Here is a 20,161-nt window from a genome sequence, read left to right as displayed (position 1 = left end):
CATCCTTTCCTTCTCCATGGTATGCGCTCGCCTGACTTTCTTAATCTCACTGGCCTCATTAGCAATTCCGACATGAACCAGCTGGCTGTTTAAGATGTGTTAAAGTGTTACAATCCATCAAGTTAATGTCTGCTTTAGATTCCATGACACGCTTACTTCACAACAGTTTTATGTCACTCAACAGGAGGATAAACCAGCTTTAAAAAAAAAAAAAAAAAAAAAGCAAAAGCAGCGTAAATCAAAATATCAAATATCAAAAAAAAAACATTGAAAACACTTTGTAAATAACATATCCTGCAGAAGGGGCAGAAAGTGTTTTGGGCACAGAGAGCATATTACCAAAGTTTCATGAATATTTTTCACACAAAGATTAAGTGGCGCTTTCACTTGCACTAGACCGAAGTAAATGAACAGTAAAGTGGGCAGGATGAAGGGATATTGTTCCTGCACCATAATGACAAACATGATGCTGGAGAGTTTCTTAAAGAATACTGAGGTATTATGAGGAAACTACGAGAGCTGGTTAACTACCATAAAATACCTTTACATGTAAATAGTTCTTTTTAAAATGATTCCTAAGAACTAAATGAGATGTAGATTTAACAAAAGGCACTAACGTACTCCATGAAGTAATTCCAAGCTGATTCCCCCGGATTCACATTGTAACAGCGATCACAGTTTTTCTAACAACATGATGGCCAGTAGTATAAAAAAACACTGCTTATAGAAAACTTTTTAACTTGGGCAATTTTGTGTAGAACGCGCATTCCACTGTTTTCCAACAAATGTTTGGTCACTCACCTATCAGAGGTGCTGCATGTGAGGCATTCAGGGAACATCGGTAAAATGTAGCATCTACCCATGGGCATTTTCAGTTATTGTTTAGCCTGTGTTCAGTTAGTGACTGATGTTAGAAGATGATTGGTGACAAAATACATATATTTTAAGGTTAATTTTTTTTTTTTAATTTTCAGTTTTGTTTTCCTTGAAATTCTTTGTACCTTAATTAGTTTTTGCAAAACCGGTTGCTTGTTGCTTTATTGGTTTTGGCATTGTTGACCCAAATTAGGGGGTTGGGGGGCCCAATTCTTTGCTTGTTTTGCCCATTGAGGAAGTTTGTTGGCCCCGTTGTTGCCTTTGGAAAGTTTGTTTTGGGGCCTTTTACCGGATTTGCCAGTTGCAGGAAGGCCCTTCCATTGGTTGGGGTTTTCTTCTTCCCCCTTGTTTTTGTTTTGTTTTCACCATTGCTTGCGGGGCTTCCCCCTGCAAACTTGAGGGTTTTCCCCTTCTTTTTCTTTTTCTTGTTCCTTGGGCAGTTTTTTGTTGCCTTTTTTGCTTGTTCTTGTTTTTTATTTTCGTTAATTTTAACTTGGTTCTTTTCTTGCTTTTTTAGGGGGGGGGGGGCTGAAAGATTTTTGTCCTCTGAAGGGGGGCCTGACAGAAAACATTTGAGAACCGCTGATTTAGTGTAAGAAGTCTAAATTAGGTCATTCTATTTCTTTCTAGCTACAACTTCATTAAATGAGATTTACACAAAACAAGACTGAGGTGAAGCCTATTAAGTCAGCGAAGACAAATTGCAAAATGTTCTGTCTTTCTAAAGGCCACAGAACGTTCATATTTTGACCAACTTTTCCCTCCATAGACCACTATGTTGTTACCTACTGCAACATTTTCCATGTCTTTGCCTCAGGCAGCATTATTGCTCATCGACTCCACCTGAAAATGCTGTCCAGACCCATCACCTTCAGGGTGTGCATCTGAATGCTGCCACCTCAGGCGCATGTTTCCAAAAGTGACAGATTGCTTCCACCCAACTAATCTCCCACGTGGCTCTTCTCCTATGATTACCAGCGTGACTGGGGTTCAGACCAAAGACAGCCATTAATCACAGAGCTGGATGGGAACAATGGAGCCTTGCTTTCTAACCCAGTAGTGGACATCCTTGGCCTCAGGCTGTGCTTTTGCTGTGGGCTCTGGCCACACTCCAGTAGCAGACAGATTGATTCCCCTGGTCCACTTGTGGTCTGGAGCTCATAAACAACCAAGCCTCCCACACTGAGGAGCCGACAGGTTTTGATACATGGCCCTGGATCGATGCGCATAGGGAGCTATGTCATCTCTGTCTTAAACTATACCATATTGCTATAGGTAGTTCAAATAGAAGAGGATGTGTCCTGTGGGAAAAACCAGGTGCCTGTGTCCTGTACTGTTAAAATTATCTGCTTGTCATGTATGTGTTGATTGATTCATTTTGGTCTCCCATCTAAAAATGAGCAAGACAATCATTTATATTTTTCCATTCTGCAGAATGAAATATTCAGGTCCCCAAACTTCTAAAGACACAGTTCGACATTTTGAAAAACACACTTCTTTATCACCATGTACCACTTCTATAATAAATACAACGCTACAACCAACAGCCCTCGAACACTCACACATGTTTGATTAATTTGTACTACAGCAAATGTAAGAGACTCCAAGAAGCCAGTGAACCCAGCGAAGAAATAGTCAACTAACATCATAAATGGTTAACACATTTTGGTTTACTGAGTTTTAAAAATGCTGTTATACAGATTTAGTTACTTTTGGATGGAGAAAAATAGCTGCTTTCCACCATTACCAGCCTTCATGCGAAGTTAAACTAACCTGCTGCTGACTGTAGCTCATATCTATCTTCAAATATAGCACTAGGCACGAAAAGGAATGAGTATGTTTCTGAAAATGTTGAATTGTCTCTTTAAATAGTTACAGGGCATGCTGGAGAAAACTTAATATTAAGTATATGGATTATGGATTGACTAATTATCCGTTTGGCCAACCCGCTTTTTCAGCATCTTTTCTTAAACAACTACAAAATCAATCTACTCTTCTTGTGTCAAACACTCACACATTTCTGTTTCAGCTACACATATAAATAAAAGTCTGGCGATAAAAATGGAATCAAATGTTTTTTAAAGTGTGATTTTGCAGTTGAGCCCTTGGCCGTTTGAAATGATTCAGATTCTTCATCGTAGCTTCATTCATCGTTATTCCAATTATTGGTATGGGTACTTTTTTAAACTGATTTCCAATAAGATAAGTTGATGTGCTACTTCTGGTGGAGGTTGTGTTCTTCTAAACTTTGACACCAAGATCATTTATTGCATTTTTACTACAAATGTGTATCAGTTCTAAATAATTTCAGTTATCTGTCTCTAATCTGTATCTATGTCAGCCTTGACAAAAACATTTTGGTCACCCCCTTTTGTGAAGGAAAACATTACATTCAGGTACTTAGATGAGAGGGATGAAGGTAAGTTTGCACAGAATTTATCACACAGATGCATTATCATGAGTTTGTGTCACCAACAAAAGCACGCCTGTTGAAGGCCCTATTAACTTTCTTACTCTCATTGCAGACGAGCCCCGTCCAGCCTGGTAAACAGTCACATCTGTCTCTGCTCTCACCGCACGCTCCGTTCACGCAGTCTTCACAGCTCGCACTGCAGTCATCCCCAAATGAGCCATCAAAACACACTAAAAAAGAAATAGTGAAGTGAGAATAAGTTTTCCTTTTCATAACTTCCTGGTCTAGTGATTTAACAGGAAAACAATAAAATAATGTTGATTTGACAAGCCGCACACCTCAGTGTGATCATTCACGCTGTTTACTATACCTATGTGGCTGTCCGCTCGAAGCTCTCCCCTGCGCTCTCTCTGGATCTCTAACTCTTTTTCATCGTCATCATCCTCGCTGCCATAATGGGAGCGCAAGGCTGCTGTGTACTGCAGGAGCTGAGGAGCCTTGCGAAACAGCAAGTCCGGTAATCTGTCAACCTCCAGCTGTTCCTCCTCTTCTTCCTCCTCGTCCTCTTCCTCTTCCAGTTCTCTGCCATACAGGGCTGAACATACCCGGTCCAACGTTAGGGTCATGATAAAATTGGAGCTATATAATCTGCAATTTGCCTAATTTCTTTTAATTAAAGCAATTAATTCGATAAAGATTGTCGAATCTGGGAATAACTACAAAGCAAGTGTGACTCACAGATGCAAGAGTGCTGGTCCTGATCCAAGCGGAAACCCAGTCGACAAAAACACTCGTATGTTCCCAGAGTGTTGACACAGTAGTGTTCACATCCTGAGGTCTCCGCCAGGCACTCATCAATGTCTAACAGAAGAAAAGGTTAATGACAACACAACTCCAGTGTAGCATCGTAACTGGAAGCAGGCTGCGCGCTGCGATGCACGAGTTCAATGGCAGACAGGTTGCGCTGGAGGGAGCTCAGGTGCACCTTGTAATTTTGCTCCAGTCAGACGAAGCCATGACTTTAGTTTCACCTCAGTGTCTTCATTTGATTCAACATCTTCTACCCATCTGGCAGTTCCATTCGATTGTACAAAGTATGCTCTTGCATGAGCCAAATTGTTTTTCTGTTTTCTGTTATGAACCGGCCTTGAAAGGCTTAAATTCTGAGCCATCAGTTAGTATACAAGCTATGCGAATCGGTGTCCTGCACAGCTGAGCCACAACACAGAAAACACTCAAAAGCACCAGACGAGGTAATCTGCTAACAAGCCTGCACTCTTACCGTCACAGCCGCAGCCGTCTGGGTTTAGTCTGTGGCCGGCTCTGCAGCTGCACTCGTAGCCGCCTGGATAGTTTCTACAGAAGTGGCTGCAGCAGGACTCCTCACTGACACACTCATTACTGTCTGAGGAAGGCACAAAGTGGGATAGAGTTGATCTCAACAGATAACCAGTAAGACAGGAGAGTCGGGAAGTTGATGAAAGTAAACTGAAAAATGGAAGAAAAAAATTCTGATTTACAAAACTATCGTCAGAGAAGTGTCTCACCTACACAGGTCTTTCTGTCTTGGTCTAGCTGGTAGCCTTGGTTGCAGGAGCAGAGAGGGCCGTTGGTGGTGTGTTCACAATGATGAGAGCAACCTCCATTGTTCTTCTCACAGCTGTTCACAATCTCCATCTCTATGCCTGGAGGTGAGAGGACCAAAACCATGGCTACAATATACAACCAGAGCTGAAACATCAGGACAACGTTGTGGGGCATTTCTGGCTAATAAGGACTAGTTTGGTTTGTCCCAGTCCTGTAATTAGTTGCGACAGAAGAACAGGGGAAAATCCCTGTTTGAGCACAAATATGGTTTATATTACAACAGTGTCGGAAAAGTGAATCATGTTTCTTTCAGCCTTTTAAGTGCTCTACCTACCGAATGATGATGAATTTAGAATAGACATGGATTTGGATTCATCCTTAAAACTCTTGATGTTTTCAAGGAAAGGAAAAGTGTTGCAAGAATACACACAAGTTACAGGGCAGCTTGATTCCCTTAATGGTATCAAAGTTCTATCTTTCTTTCATTTACAGCCATGAAGTGAATAACTATTCAAGCATGTTTAACTTCAAGTGTCAGTCTGTCCTGCCCAACTCTCTTTTTCTTGGTAACAAACTGCAGACACATTAAAGTTACAAAATACAAGAAGCTAAATAGGCACTGGTGTGTTTTATACAGAGAAAATGATAAGTTTGTGACCATAAAAATTGTGTAAAACTTTACCAGACAAACAAGTTAAATTTACAAATGGTCAGCAATGAAGTGTGAATAATTTATTGTTCCGCTGGTTTCTTTTCCTTGTTTACAAGATCCATGTGTTCTATGATTTTTTTTCTTTTTTTTTAACTGACATTATGCAGAGAATTTGAGGGAAGGTGATCTACACATTTTCTCAAAGAAAGATACAGCAGTAGGTGGATTCAGTCTTCTACTTTCTTTACTCACGGTAGCACTGTTTCCCATCAGCACCAAGTTCAAAACCCGGATGACACACACAGCTAAAGGAACCCAGCATGTTGACACAACCATGGGAACACTTGGCACGGCCGGAGCTGCACTCGTCAATGTCTATAGGAGACAGATATTAATCCACACAGATGTGCTTGTTTACACAGATGTGGCAAATGTAGACAGATGCACAAAGACAGAAAAAAAATTACATGAGCAGACAGATTGTATCAGAGATTCATCTGCTTTATAATGTTGCAAAACACAACAATGTGTCTCAGGGTCATGTTGAGGAGCTCATGGAGTTGATAAATGTCTTGTAGTCTTCAAATTATTTACTGGAATTAAGTATGTTGACTCTCTTGGCCAAGAAGCAGCTGACTCTGAGGAGCAGAAGGGTTTCATATTGCAATAAAAAATAGTTTTTGAAACAAGCACACATTTGTACTGACACAAATAGATCATACACCAACTTGGAGTCTAAGTCACACTTCTTAGTAAGTGCTGCCATCTTAAAAATGAATGAATGTGTAAAGGATTTCCAAACAATATAGCCACTTCTTCCTCTGAAAAGAAGGCTTTGTCAGGGTTCGCATTACTTTGGCCTCTCCAGGAGCAGAAGAAATGTAAGGGAGATGAATCGTGAGGACAGTTTCCAACATCAGGCCCAGAGTGATTCAGGTCCGTTGTAGGGCAGATTGCTTTGCTTCCAAACAGAGCTTGAATGTGGCTGTAACTTATGGAAAAACCATAAATGTAATTCTTTTAAACAGTGGTGCAGTTATTCTTTTCCCATTGTTGAATGATTTTCTGAACCAGAACAATGTGTCAAAAGCTCCCTAGTGGGTGGTTTCGTGACTATTTTACTGAAAAACACAAAAGTAGAGAAAAGAGGATAAAAAATGCTTTTTCAGAAAAAAACTGTTGACAAGAATGCCAAACGATTTGAAACAGTCATCCGCTGATGTCGCAACTGATGTAGCTCTGAAGCTGAACCACAGGCGAAAATCTGGATATCATTGGATGGGTGCCAGTAAAATTCCCACAATTGCATAATTTTATCTCCTGCTTTTCAGTGCTGCTGTGCTGACTTTACATACTTTAAAAAGGTGTCCCATGTCAGTTGGTGAACTGCTGCTGTAGCTGTCTGATGTGTATTTTTTTGTGTGTGCATGAGTGTGTGTGAGAGAGAAATTCCTCACCGTCACAGCTCTTGCCATCTCCGGGCAGTGTAAAACCGGGTCGGCAGCTGCAGTGAACTCGGTCATTTTCTGAAACACACAGCTGGGCACAGCCTCCATTCCTGTCCTGACAGGGGTCCTTCACTAACACACACACACAAACAGACACACAAATAAACCAAAAAACTAAAGCCAGGTCCAACTATTCTGTGTTGGTTCGTAATGGCAGTTTTAATTCTCAACTCTAGAGCAACATCTAAATTTAACTCCTGCAGGGGCCACCTCTTCCTTCTTATTCAGAAACTGCACAAAAACGCTTTCCCATACTGTGAATCTGGCAATGATATCACAAGATCCCTCGTAAAACTAATAAATACATGTTAAGGTCCAAGAAGACTAATATGAATTCCCGCTCCTCAAATTCCTTTTTTTTTCTCTTTACATTTTCCTGCCTTGCACATTAGAAATAGCCAAAAATTCTTTGCTTGAGCTGTAACTTGGTCCACATTGAAGCACCTCAGACAGATAACTTATTGTAGTGATTTAAAAGAACGACTTACATTCACAGTGTCTTCCATCTCTCTTCAGCTGATAGTTCTTCCGACACTCACATTTGTAGTGATTGTTCCCCATGTCCACACATCTGTGCTCACATCCGCCGTTCAACACCGAACAAGAATTCACAGCTTAAACACAAAAAGCAGAAATTGTAAATAAGTATAAAAGCCATCAGCTCAGGTGTCCATTTATACTTTTAATAGTTGTGAAACTTTCACAGTTGTACAGCATTTCACAGGGGACAGCAAGATATAATTGAATTTGTTGGCAATCCAAACAGGCTTTCACACCTCAAATTCTGCAGCTGCATACTTATGGAAAACACTTGGGTAAAAGCTGGAAACTGGAAAATGATATTCCAGGGTCCAGTGAGGTACCCATGGTTACTTTTTAATGATCTTTCCATCCTATCACTCCTGTGACATAATGACGTGCCAAATATGAATATTAGCCGTACGCCTTCTGGGTGCTCTAAACACAGACATGATGACACAGCCAGGCTGTAAAACTGAAAGAACGGCTGGTTTTTAACACTGATGGCTTCAGCAGACACAATTAGCCATCACTCTGCCCCTATATCTATCCTTTAATACAAAGCTGCAGCTGGCAAATGGGAGTATTAGGAGAAAATATATCGGACCAAAAGAAACAGAGGAGTGCAGGTTTTCAGCGTGCAACAAATTCTCTCATTACCTACAGGTTTTATGGTGCTAAAAAGGGAAAAAGTACTTTACCACCTTGTATTTCCTCTTTTAAATCATGTCAGAAGTTCTCTTTCTCTGGACACAGACTATTCAGTGAAGCTCAGCAGTCGGCACTTCTATTCTTTTATGTAATAAAGTATACATTTAAACATGCAGGTACTTCTCTGTGTTTTCTCTCACACTAGACACTTTGGAAAGAAATGAAAAGAGTGTGAAACAAGTCTCCTGGGAGCCAACAGGGGCCACATGTTTGCACCATGTGTGAAGAGGCCATTAGCCAAAAGGGCACATAAGGAAATCTCAGATGGCCATGCTGCCATAGTTAATACATTTATATCCTATTAAGCTTTTTATGCTAAGCTAACTGGCTACTGGCTCCAGCTCCAAAAGGAAAATTGAAGGAGGGGACAAGTGATATAAATATTTGAAGTGTAATCAAATATTTCTCAAAACTATTCCTAAAAGCACAGAAGGCAAATTTTTAAAAAACGTATCTGTGATTTCCCTCCGCAAAACAGAGAAAACCTTCCAAAAAACCCTGCATTATTAATGTGGGAAAAATGCTGTGTGTGGGAGGAGAAGAGAGAAAATGGTTGCCACAAGTTGTAATAAATACTTTTGTTTATTACTCACCAATGCAGGTCCGACCATCAGTGTGCATGCGGAAACCTTCGCTGCACTCGCAGTGGTAGGAGCCCGGTATGTTGACACAAGTTTGCTGGCATCCTCCATTGAGTTCCTCACACTCATTAACATCTGTACACACACACACGCACACACACACACACACACACACGCATTTCATATGAGCAGAAATAAAAAAAACTCTTCACACAATCCAATCATTTGTGGAACAGAATGTTGCTACAAAACTGCACAAAGCCTCAAACCACCACAGAAGTCGTTAAAAGTCAGACAGAAATTTGAGTTCACTAGACTGTTTCTAAAATTTAATTTACAAGCATTCTATTTATGAATATGGCACAATCTGAAGGCCGCATAAACAACTTCTCTGACTGATTCGTGTTTTAGATTAAAAATTAGAGCTCAGCTGAACAATGAGTATCGACAACTTTGGTCAACTGTGGGAAAATAAGTCTTAAATGAATGGAAGCTTAAATTAAGCATTTTGCAATCAAGGCTTTTATATCCTTCATAAAATCTTGCATCCAGCTTTGAGGCGGCATGATTAAATATTCCATTTGCAATGGGCCAAATAGGGGAAGATTAAAAGCACGGTTTTACGGCACTACAGATAATGAGCTGTAATTATGTTATTTTGACCACGTCTCCAGTTTTTTTTTTTCTGTTTTACCTTTTGCAGACATTGTACTTTGAGTATTGCTGAGGTCCCACTATTCCCACTTACTAATAGTAATTTTGTTATATGTAGTTTCTATAAATACAATTAATGCATCTGTGAGCAAGCACTTGCTCCAGCAACATGATGCCACACTGACCCTGTGCTCTGAGTGCTGTTAGGAAGAAACATGCATGTACAGTGTCTTTGGGGTGAATGATGAATGGCTTATCATACTGTGTGTGCAGTAGTATGCATGCAATCAATTTGCTTCCTGCACAGCACCTCAGCGGAGCGTCTACATAGCTGCACATGTGTCGAACTGAGACTTGAGTTCCACGGAGACAGAAACAAACTGTGAAGACAGCATACCTGAACACTCCATTTAAGGACGATCCTACACATCTGGACAACGCATCATGCAGCCTCCTCCCGCATGTCATCCCTGGCTTTTTGGCTCACACCAGCATTGACAGTGTGCGAAGAGGGTAAAATTGTGCTGTTCTTTCTCCTTTCTTGTTACTAGGAACATGTGGTTCAGTTTATTTGAGCAAGCACAACACTACCATCGTTTCGCTGGTTCCTCGGAGGTCAGAGCACTTCCTAAGCAGCGTAAATATTACGAATCATTTTCAAATAGTTTGCGTGTGTGCGTTCGTTTGTGTATGTGTATGTATTCTCTCTGTGCACTCTCACCTCCCTGGCAAACCCGTGGGAAAGGCTCGCTCCAAAATGATCTCAGGACTATTTTAATTATCTTGTGTCCAATTATAGGAGCAATGGGGAGGAGGGATGTTAAAGTGGAGGCCGTGTGCTGGTAAAATAATCCTTTTCATGACCCAAGTGTAAGACTAGTGTGATCAGGAAAAAGGATATTTGTTTGCCCAATTTATTTGGACATCTGCATGAACGTTGAAGTAAACATTCACTATACGACCTCCTGTGAAGCACGGCTCTTTTGTGCTTTAACACACAAGCAGCTATTGTAGAGGATGCTTAGAATGCAAAACAATGGACACTGAGGGAGGTTTGTCAAGGTTAATATACTTATTGGTCTCCTCATGTGAAAGGATTTCAATGGGGGACTCACAATGGCAGCTTTTCACCGATGGGTGAGGCGGTGCGTGCGGGAGCAGGGCCGGCAGCGGTGGCGGTGGTGTCGGAGGTCAGGGGGCACGAGGTCTGAATGGTATCGTGTGACACCGTCTGGCTCTGAGCTGAGCTGCTGAGCTAGCATCTACAACTAGACAAAGTGGCACACCGAATACGTGGGAGCTCTGCTTGAGTGGCACAAAGCGAAAAAAAAATCAACAGGTGGTCGGAATGCAGCAGGAGCTGAATTTACAGAAAACCAAAGAGAGGGTATGCCACAGTGATATGAGAGCAGGAATCTAGATATGTTTGTGCTTTCTTAAGGGATATATAAAAGAATAGCAATGTTGGTGCCTCAAGATATCAGAGTAAGCAGTTTTACAAATCTCATAGTTTCTGGAATGCAAAAGTCTCAAGCAAATAAAATAAACTCTTTCTGCTACAGTTTAAACTCAAACTTGCTGTCTTTTCCAATAAATACGACCACACATACGAGTCACACAAAAACCCGTGAAAGAAGAACTTCACAGCTGCTGAAGCTGCTTCCGTCCGACTTCTCCAGTTCTCCAGTAACTTCTCAGGCTTTAAATTATTACAGAGTGACAATATCCTGTCCTAAAGGTTTAAGGTCAGCGGAAACTTGTTCACACCTGCAGCTCTGAGGAACAAATGGGCCTCAGTGCCCCAACCTAACTCGGCATATTTCTGTTAGATGAGAGGCAGTGCTGCCTGTGTGGTTATTCCTGCTCTTTACAGCCTCAAGTCTAGACAGATTAGCAGGTCTTCAGTAGGTCAACATGGAATAAATACTTCTGCAAAACCACGAGAGCCATTGAACTCATTTATACGGATGAGTTTGACCTGATACCAAACACACATTCATTTACATGTATAAAGTGTAAATGACAACCAATGTACCAACAGTATTATTCTAAATATCTACATATTCCAGCATAAGTCTTACACATTCATCATCGGATGTGTTTCACTCAAAGTCACAAAGCTGGAAATTTCTGTAATGTGTAGTAAAATAAAGGCACAAATTAGATGCAACATATGTGTTTTTTGGACACTAGTGGAAAGTAATGTTATTTGTTGAGTGTGTTCAGATGCTGTTTATGGACAATTCTTTAAAAATCCACAAGGTACATATTAATGACAGAAAAATCTTTGCCAGATTGTCTATTTATACCTGTAGATGAAGGTTAAAAGGGGCATAACAAAACTCTCCTTTAAAAATTAGTAAAACTACATGCAAGGAAAACTACAGCAAAGCTTGTTAATCAAGCTGTCAAACTATAGGGAGATTGACAAAGTACATCTTTAACATTTACCTCAATATATAATGTCCTTATGACTTAGGACTAAAGGTAAACTTAGGCAGGAAAGCAAAATACTCCGGTGTTTGAGGTAAGAATGAAGACATTTCTGTTTGATCTGTGCAAAACGCTCTATAAAAGTTTAGTTTTAAATCAATTAAAAAGTTGATTAGTTTTCTTCCAATACATACATAATTCACACAAACCTCTTAAAAACTACTCCATTGACCCACTACAGGTTAAAAACTCCACCGGGTAGTTAAAGCATAGCTGTAGCATTCATCACACTCGATTTTTTTGTACTAAATTTGGAAACAAAACAGCCATGTTCAACATCAATTCATTCACACTCTAAACTGAAAAGAAGTTTTCCATTCATAAAACAACGCAGTAAACCCTTGGCTGGGCAGAGAGCCTGGTTAAAGTCTGCCTGTGTTTGTGCACACCAACCATAGCCAGATGTCCATCTTACCATGGCAGGCTTTGCCATCTGGACCCAGTCTACTGCCTTCAGGACACTTGCAGTAGTAGCTGCCGATGGTGTTGCAGCAGTAGCCCTCGCAGCCGCCCTCATCCACTTCACATTCGTTAACATCTGAAAGAAAAGGATTGAAAGGTTTAGTAGCATAAAGCACACTCCACAAAACACTAAAACAATTGTGAGGAGAAACAGCTTTTTAGCCCACGGTAAGCTAACCCTTCTCCCCCTTTGCAGGCGTCTTTCTGTGTTTTGCCTTTTCAGCATTAAAAAGAATCTACTATACCATATAATTTCCCTCATCACGGTGTTAATCGTGACCCAGCTGCCTCTTGAGGTAATCTCTGTGACAGAAATGCTTTGATATCAGAGTCAAAAACTGTTTCTATTAAGTGTGCTGCCGATCTTTATGGACCAGTGCACTCGTGAGGCAAAATGAAAAGAAGTGGATAATCTCTAAGTTGCATCTTCCCACAAATTGCAGTTCACCAACTTAATTCATAAGACTGAGATAAATATCCTTGTAAATATACCTACACTGGCTTTTTGTTCTTTGTTTCTTGCACTGTACCTTGTTTTGTGCTTATAAGCCGGACCAGGTACACAACACAATTGTGTATGTAACAAATAAACTTGATTTGATTTGATTTGAAATCTTTATAAGCAGACCAATGAACTTCTACTACATCACTTCACATAAAACACATTACAGCCATTAATATGTATCTAATCCAAATAAATCTTATATTGTTTTTTTTTTTTTTTTTTTTTTTTTTTCCTTTTTATTTATTTTTATCTTTCACCAGTTGGGTTTTGTGTTTAGCTTCTAGCAAACGTGGTGACACTGGGTTGCTAATTCCTTTAAAGTGCCTTTAAAGACAGCTGATACTCGAATATCCATGAAGCTCAACAACAGAAAAGTAGTAATATTACTAATCTATGCCACGTGAGAGAGATTAATTAATATAAATGTCATTTTCATGTTTGACTGAATATTGGCTTACGATTTGTGACAGCCAACATCTGGGCTAATGCTGTAAATGATTACAGTAGCCACATTCAGGTAAATAAGGAAAACATTGTGATTTATTGCTGGTTTTCACAGAATTTTCTTGATTGCAACCTATATGGAATGCATTTAATATATACAAGCACTCCACCTTGCTTCTACTTTACTGAAATCACTGATGTTGAAGTAATCCTTTTTTTTTTAGCAGCATTTATGATTTGTTCACGTCATACTCTAATAAGTAGAAATGACGTGTAATGAAGGGAAATAAGGAAAACCAAAGCTCTGTCAGAAAAGGCTAAATGATCAATTTCCATGAAGTCATCTTCAATAAAATTATTATTATAATTCTCTTGTGCTAAAAAGAGCAAATGAAAGTATTCCTAGGCACAGTATTATATTTACTGTCAAAATCACTAAATTAACTTTATCCTGATGTGCCACTGTAGTTCCTGTCCATGCAGCAACATAGCCAGGCTTACAAATGATATAGTGTTGAATGACTGGTTTGGAAAAATGTGATGCCTACAGACTTAGAGATGCGTTGCACTTCCACAGACACCTCCTGTCAAAGAGTATGACCAAAGCAGTAAGGAAACGTTATTTAATATTTTGTCCCCATCTGTTAAAAAGATTGAATGTGGTCCCTAACTGTACATTGGCAATCATTTGTTTATCTCAGGAGAGTTCAGAAGCACAACTTGGAGAAAGACTAGAAACAGATGGGAGATAGCAAAAAGAAGAAAACAGCGTGCTTTAGAGGAACAAGATGTTTGGCAGCTCCGTTGTGTAGATTGAGAGCGCACAACAAACCTGTCAGTCTTTACAATGGTGTTGTATCAGATGACAGATACTTTGTTAAAGTTTCCCACAACTCACAAGGAAGTGAATCTGATCATTACTGAGCTTGTTTAAGGTTTTTAACATTGGTTTAGGCTTTGTGAGCATAAAACGAGCAGCGTAATGCCCCTAATCTTGTGGTGTTAAAGTATTTACGCAAAGGTTAATCTAAAGCACATACAGCGAAATGCATGGCCAATAAGCAACATTGCCAAGAAACAAAGAAAAAATAAAAATATAAAAAACATGAGGAAAAAAACTGTTTTAGACATGTTAAATGTGTAGACCAAGGTTTTTGCCAGGACTCTCCTGCTGGTCCAGGAGGGGGAAGACACCCGCAGAGCAACAGACAACCTGGCCAGTTTTATAAAAAGACAGCGGGGTATGAAAAACGGTCTCTGCTGTTTAGATAAAAATTTTGATAGTGTTTCTGTCTCCATACATCTGCATGCAGGAGTAAACACAAAAACACAGCTTTAAAAAAAAAAAAGTCTGTGAGAGCTACTGCCTGATAATGGTACGAAAACACAGCAATCCATTTGGGCAAAATTGTCTCCAGCTGAGTATGTGAGATTTGTTATCAATCGCCTACTCAGATTATTTCACTTGATGGGATGCAAAGTACAGTAGTTTGGACGAGTGGTGCTGAATTATTACAACCATGTGTGCATGTGGCAAGGAAGAGGTGCTGTATGAGAACACGTTACAGTAGGCGGAATAAACCACAAAAAAAAAAAAAACAGTAGCTGAGGTAAATATGCTAACAGCACGAATGTTTCTTCTCTACACTAGTGATTATAAGACAAAAACAAATCTGCAGAATTCTGCAGGACCTCAGAAACTAAGGATGGGTCGCCATATTTCTTTTTCAGGCCACACCCACACTTAGTTTCTGAGGGCATGCAGGGTTAACTGGGTCATCTGGAGGAATAGACTTTGCTTCAGGAATTTTTACAGATGATGATGGGTTGTGCAGATTATTGTGTGTTAGCTGACTCATATTTACCAGAGTTGTTATACTAAAAAAAAAAAAAAAAAGATTAATTAGCATGTTGTGATTGCATTACATAAGCAGATTTTCGTAATGGTTGTAACATTGTTGTCCTCAGCAAAATATATTTTTAAAAAAGGCAGGGGAACACTGCTTACTGCAGCTTTTCAACTCTCATTGCCCCTTCCTGGCCGTCTATGCTGCATTGACCTCCATTGGCCTTTACAAGACTTTCCTTTGCACAGTAGTCCAGCATTCCCCTTCACTGGGGGGGATCTAGGAAACTTTCTGTCCAACCCTGAAAAACCCACACACACACACCCATAGCTGCCCACAGAGACACAACCCTGCTCTGCACTTTTCATCAACTCGCAGGAAAGTGACATAGACTCTTAACCTCAGGGCCCTGCCCCCCTTACACATCCATACTTTGATCCTGCAGCCCCTGAGAGCCTTAACGAGCTCTCCATATTAACTCAGGGTCATTTGCCATCATCATCAAGATGCCAAGCAGAGAGAGAGAGGGAGAGGTAGACCATATTTGGAGACACATTCATTTAGTCCCTTTCAAAGCATTTTAGAGTTGAGATCTGGGTAACATTGGGTTTGCAGGGCAGTGAATCATCTGTTGCTTTAAGACTGAAGTGTCATTGACGCCTACAATGTTGCAATCTTTATTTATTTCTAAGCAAGCTGCATTAATGATCATCATTCTTAAATATACCCTCAGTTCAACTGTAACCTCAAAGAAAAGCTAAGTCAACTAAAACATCAAGCGGTCTAATATTCAGATATGTACTGGTATGGCTTCACAATTTGGGTTTTTTTTTAACTTTGTGGCTTGGCCCAGTCAGGCTCTGTGTGTCTGGCCTAAGCTGACAGTGATCAGATGAAGATATATCTGGTGTAAAAATGCTTTAACGTGAGAAAAGCTTACTTGTTAGCAAAATGACTGTTGGACCAAATTTTCAGGACGTGATTTAACCATACAGATGATGTATTTATGAAAGTCTACCGTGCATGCAGCCAAGACACTCGGCAGTTTATTTAACAATCACTGTGAATGAGGTGAAGAATAGAGCTTATTAACACCGTAAAGTAGATTTACAGCAAGGTCTAGAAATTAAAAGAGAATGAAAATGTCACTTAAATATGCAAAAGTTCAGGGCCTTACATCACTGGGTGAGAGGATGACATCTGCTAAATAGTTTTACTCTTAAGACAAAGATGAGAAGAAGCCATACTGCACGCTTTGAGGTCATACGCAATGGCTTTAAAGATATTTTTATACTTACAAACAATATTGTCTTGGAGAAAAAGAACATAAAAGTCTAGATTTATATCATTGCTTCCATCCTTCCACCCATCACCTATTCAAACTTTATTCTGTAGGGGGTCATAGGGGGCTGGAGCCTATTAGAGCTAACATTGGGCGAGAGGTGCACCTTGGACAGGTCACCAGTTCATCACATCACATTTACACTGCAGAAAACCCACACAGGCACTGGGAGAACATGCAAACTGCACACAGAAAGGCTCCAGTCGAACAGCAGGTTCAAACCAAGAACTTTCTTGCTTTCTTCCTGCTAACAATCAGCATGTAGATCAAGGTCACAGAAGGTATAAACACAAGGCAACAACATTAACAATATGCACAGCGACTTTATGAAAAGTAACTGGTTACAAAATTTGGAAAAATATTTCTACTCACTACATTTTGTCTCACTAAAAGTTAATAATAGTACAAAAAGGGAGTTGTGCAGTTTGGGTGTATATAACCTTAAAACTCACTCCTGTAGATTTCTACTTGTCCCACCTGAGCTCCTCCCAGGATCACAAATTATATTGCTTTGGCTCTTACACCTCACAAAGATGGTGGAAAGCAATAAACCCAAATTGAAACTTTATAACATTTCTTTAGAAACATAACATGCATGTGAAGTCACACATGCTCCATGCTTTTCTAAAATCAGTGGACACACCATACTTTTAGGTTAAAACACGAAGCTTTGAATTTAAATGTTGAACAGTTTGTATTCATTGTTGTGCATAGCTAGAGAAGAAAAGTAATCGTAAATGGTTACAGATGATGCCTCTCGGATGGCCTTGGGTGGATTATTTGTTCATTAGCCCAGCATGCAGTGTGTTGTTACGTGCATGTCAACAGCTCCTTATTCCCTCACAGAATCCGTAAAATTTTAGATTAACTGTGACCCACACAAGGTTTGAGAATTTCATTGATGGAAACCATCCTATTTGATTTTGCATCTGAACAGCGTTAGTCTTGGCACATGCAGGCATTAAGATAACTATTTCTGCCTTGGTTCAGCTGTCAGGAATTTGGATTTAATAGACAGGCCACCCACATGTAAGTACCACACATGGATCCATACACACATGCATGAAATGAGTCAAGTATAATAGGTCTCTATAGACTTGCCTGATGTCACTTGCGGACCTTTTATCCTCCGAGATAACAGGTTTCAAAAGACAAGACAGTCTTACTCTATCTTACACATTGCGTAATCATTTCATTCCTCTGGCAAACATACACTTATTTCTAAGGTTTCCACTAGTTTCTGTTGAGACATCAAATGATAATAGTAGGGAAACCTGCAGTGGTGGAAAGTAAGCAAGTTCTTCTCACAGGCTTTTAACAAGGTTTTATTTCAGTAAATGTTCAAATGACCCAACATCTCAACAGAATATCAAACGCTGGAGGGAAAAGTCTGAACTGGAAACTATTTGTGAATCAAAACTTTCTGGTTTTCTCTCGCAATAAAAATCCAGTGGCCCCTCAGATTTATTTGGTGTCTTTTTATTTAAAACTGCATAAAAAGTAGTTGAAACTGGTTCCGCCTTCAGCAGCTACAACAATAACATGCTGCACCACGTTTCAGTATTGATAATTTACTGATATCAAATAACAATATATCAGTCAATGAGACCAAACCAATACTAGTACTTTGCAACATTTTGTCGCTAATATTCTTTTACTTATCTAGATTTTTTAATGCAGGACTTTGACTTACAATTAAGTGTTTTTACATTGTCATTTTGCTAAATTTACTCAAACAAGGAACACTTTTTCCACCACTGGAAACCTGAAGAAAAGAGCTCTTGCCACCGTCTATTGTTTGGGTATAAAGAAAACTTGTAGCTTATCAAAACTGTCATAAAGTACTGCAACTCTTCTAAACTAAAGCGCAGAACTTCCTTTAGCTCCAGGTCCCTGGAGGCTCTTCCTCACCATTCACCACCACCGACCTCCTCATGTGGCCTCTGAGCCTCAGACCTACAAATTTACATCATCAATCTTCATCTCACTCACTGACTGACAGAATAGATGACACATACCACTGACCTCAACACAATGTCATTGTTTTTTTATGATTTTGGAAACATACCTGCATGTGTTTAAGTGTGTAGGACAGTGTGTCAGTTTGTCTCTGACACACACTTTATTTGTGCTATATTATACAAAATAGCGACTTACATGGAAACACTATTGCAGCTTTCGAATGTATACATTTGTCTGTACGTCTTGAAAAAAAATCTAATGGAAAGTGCTGGTCTCCTATTGGCTTATGAATGGGGTGATAATAGTTTCCCATCAGGTAACGGAGAGAACAAACAGCTGCTTGAATGCTCTTGTGTCCTCTGCAGACAAGCATCGGCCACCAAGTCCTGATTCCTGCATATCTCATTAGGTGTTATTGACATTACTGTCCTCTGCAGTACAGTACCTCCCCTTTCCAATTTCTCCAAGGACCAACATACTTCCTCCCGCTAGAAAAACTATTTGAAGCACACGGACGTTAAATAAATCAACAAACCTTCCACTGTGCATGTGTCCATCCTCCTCATGTTAGAAGCATTAGAAGATACAAGTCAAGATCAATAACTGAATCAGCAGGAAACAGCTGCCTAGTATGTCTCCCAGTACCGTTCAAAGAATGCAGATGTCTTAGATATCAGACCTCAGTTGTCATAACGGATACTCAAAACTGATTGGATTTACTGATTCTTTCTTATTGGATGGAATTTGAGTCCTGAGCAGGAATGATTTGTATTTCCTACTGTTTCTAAGTCTTTTTTCCCACATTTCTATTGTAACAAATGAACACAGGGAAGGAATGCTTACCCAAACTAGTAATAACTTGGACAGGCAATTGTCGAAGTCCACAACAATCATGTCATACAGACATTCATCTCAACAATAAGACAGCTGGAGCACCAGCGATCAAAAAGCACCATGGAAACATCAGGAAACAAGAAACGCTCTTCGATTGCTCTTCTAAACATCAATTAATAAACCTGTGAAATCCCTGCTGTTTGCCAATAATCTATAATATGATAATGCTGAGATGCAAGTTAAAAAAATGTGTTCATGATGGTAATGATGATAGTAAGGCAGGAGGTCACGATGACAGAAAATTAGTTACACTTACTGGTTAGTTTAGGAAGCATTTTAGCTGAGGGAAGAACTGCTCCATCGAATGCTAGTAGGAAAAACACAAGCCCCAGTGAACCAGATCAAAGGTCAAAGGTCATTCAAAGACAGCTGAGAAGCTTTAAGGAACCTGTCACAGAGAGGAAAGTGAGCTTTAACAATCCGCTCAGTAGCAAGTAATGATGAGACAAAAGGACGGTTGTTGTCAAGATTTGGCAAGCTTGAAAAAGGGACAAGATCAATCACAGCTCTGAATGTTTAGGAAGAACGCCAACTGTCATTATGTCCTTATTCAAGCAGGCAGTAACGGAGACAAGGAGCATAGAGGTTGTGTTTGGTAATGCGGAGTCAAATTGTGAGTGTTTTGTTATCTGTTGGATTTGTCCATGTGGCTCATCAATACGGGAATCTTCTCACTGAGCTGTTTACTTGACGAACCATTAATCGTGTACT

At 39.8% G+C, this 20,161-nt stretch overlaps 1 protein-coding gene across 1 annotated transcript in view; it reads right to left on the bottom strand.

Annotated features, from left to right (window-relative positions):
* Positions 1–20,161, bottom strand: part of egfem1 (EGF-like and EMI domain containing 1) — a 61,257-nt gene that overhangs the window by 28,451 nt on the left and 12,645 nt on the right. Inside the window, exons 5-13 of the mRNA XM_008294538.1 lie at positions 12,410–12,532; positions 8,860–8,982; positions 7,525–7,650; positions 6,986–7,108; positions 5,781–5,903; positions 4,837–4,974; positions 4,572–4,694; positions 4,028–4,150; positions 3,660–3,884 (exon numbers count right to left, since the gene is read on the bottom strand). Coding sequence (XP_008292760.1) covers positions 3,660–3,884; positions 4,028–4,150; positions 4,572–4,694; positions 4,837–4,974; positions 5,781–5,903; positions 6,986–7,108; positions 7,525–7,650; positions 8,860–8,982; positions 12,410–12,532 — 1,227 coding nt within the window. The remainder of the gene's footprint in view (positions 1–3,659; positions 3,885–4,027; positions 4,151–4,571; positions 4,695–4,836; positions 4,975–5,780; positions 5,904–6,985; positions 7,109–7,524; positions 7,651–8,859; positions 8,983–12,409; positions 12,533–20,161) is intronic.

The sequence above is a fragment of the Stegastes partitus genome, unplaced genomic scaffold (genome assembly GCF_000690725.1).
Source record: "Stegastes partitus isolate 25-593 unplaced genomic scaffold, Stegastes_partitus-1.0.2 Scaffold970, whole genome shotgun sequence".
Lineage (NCBI taxonomy): Eukaryota > Metazoa > Chordata > Actinopteri > Pomacentridae > Stegastes > Stegastes partitus.
Note: the sequence above shows the minus strand (reverse complement) of the source record. Positions and strands in the feature narration are given on the sequence as shown.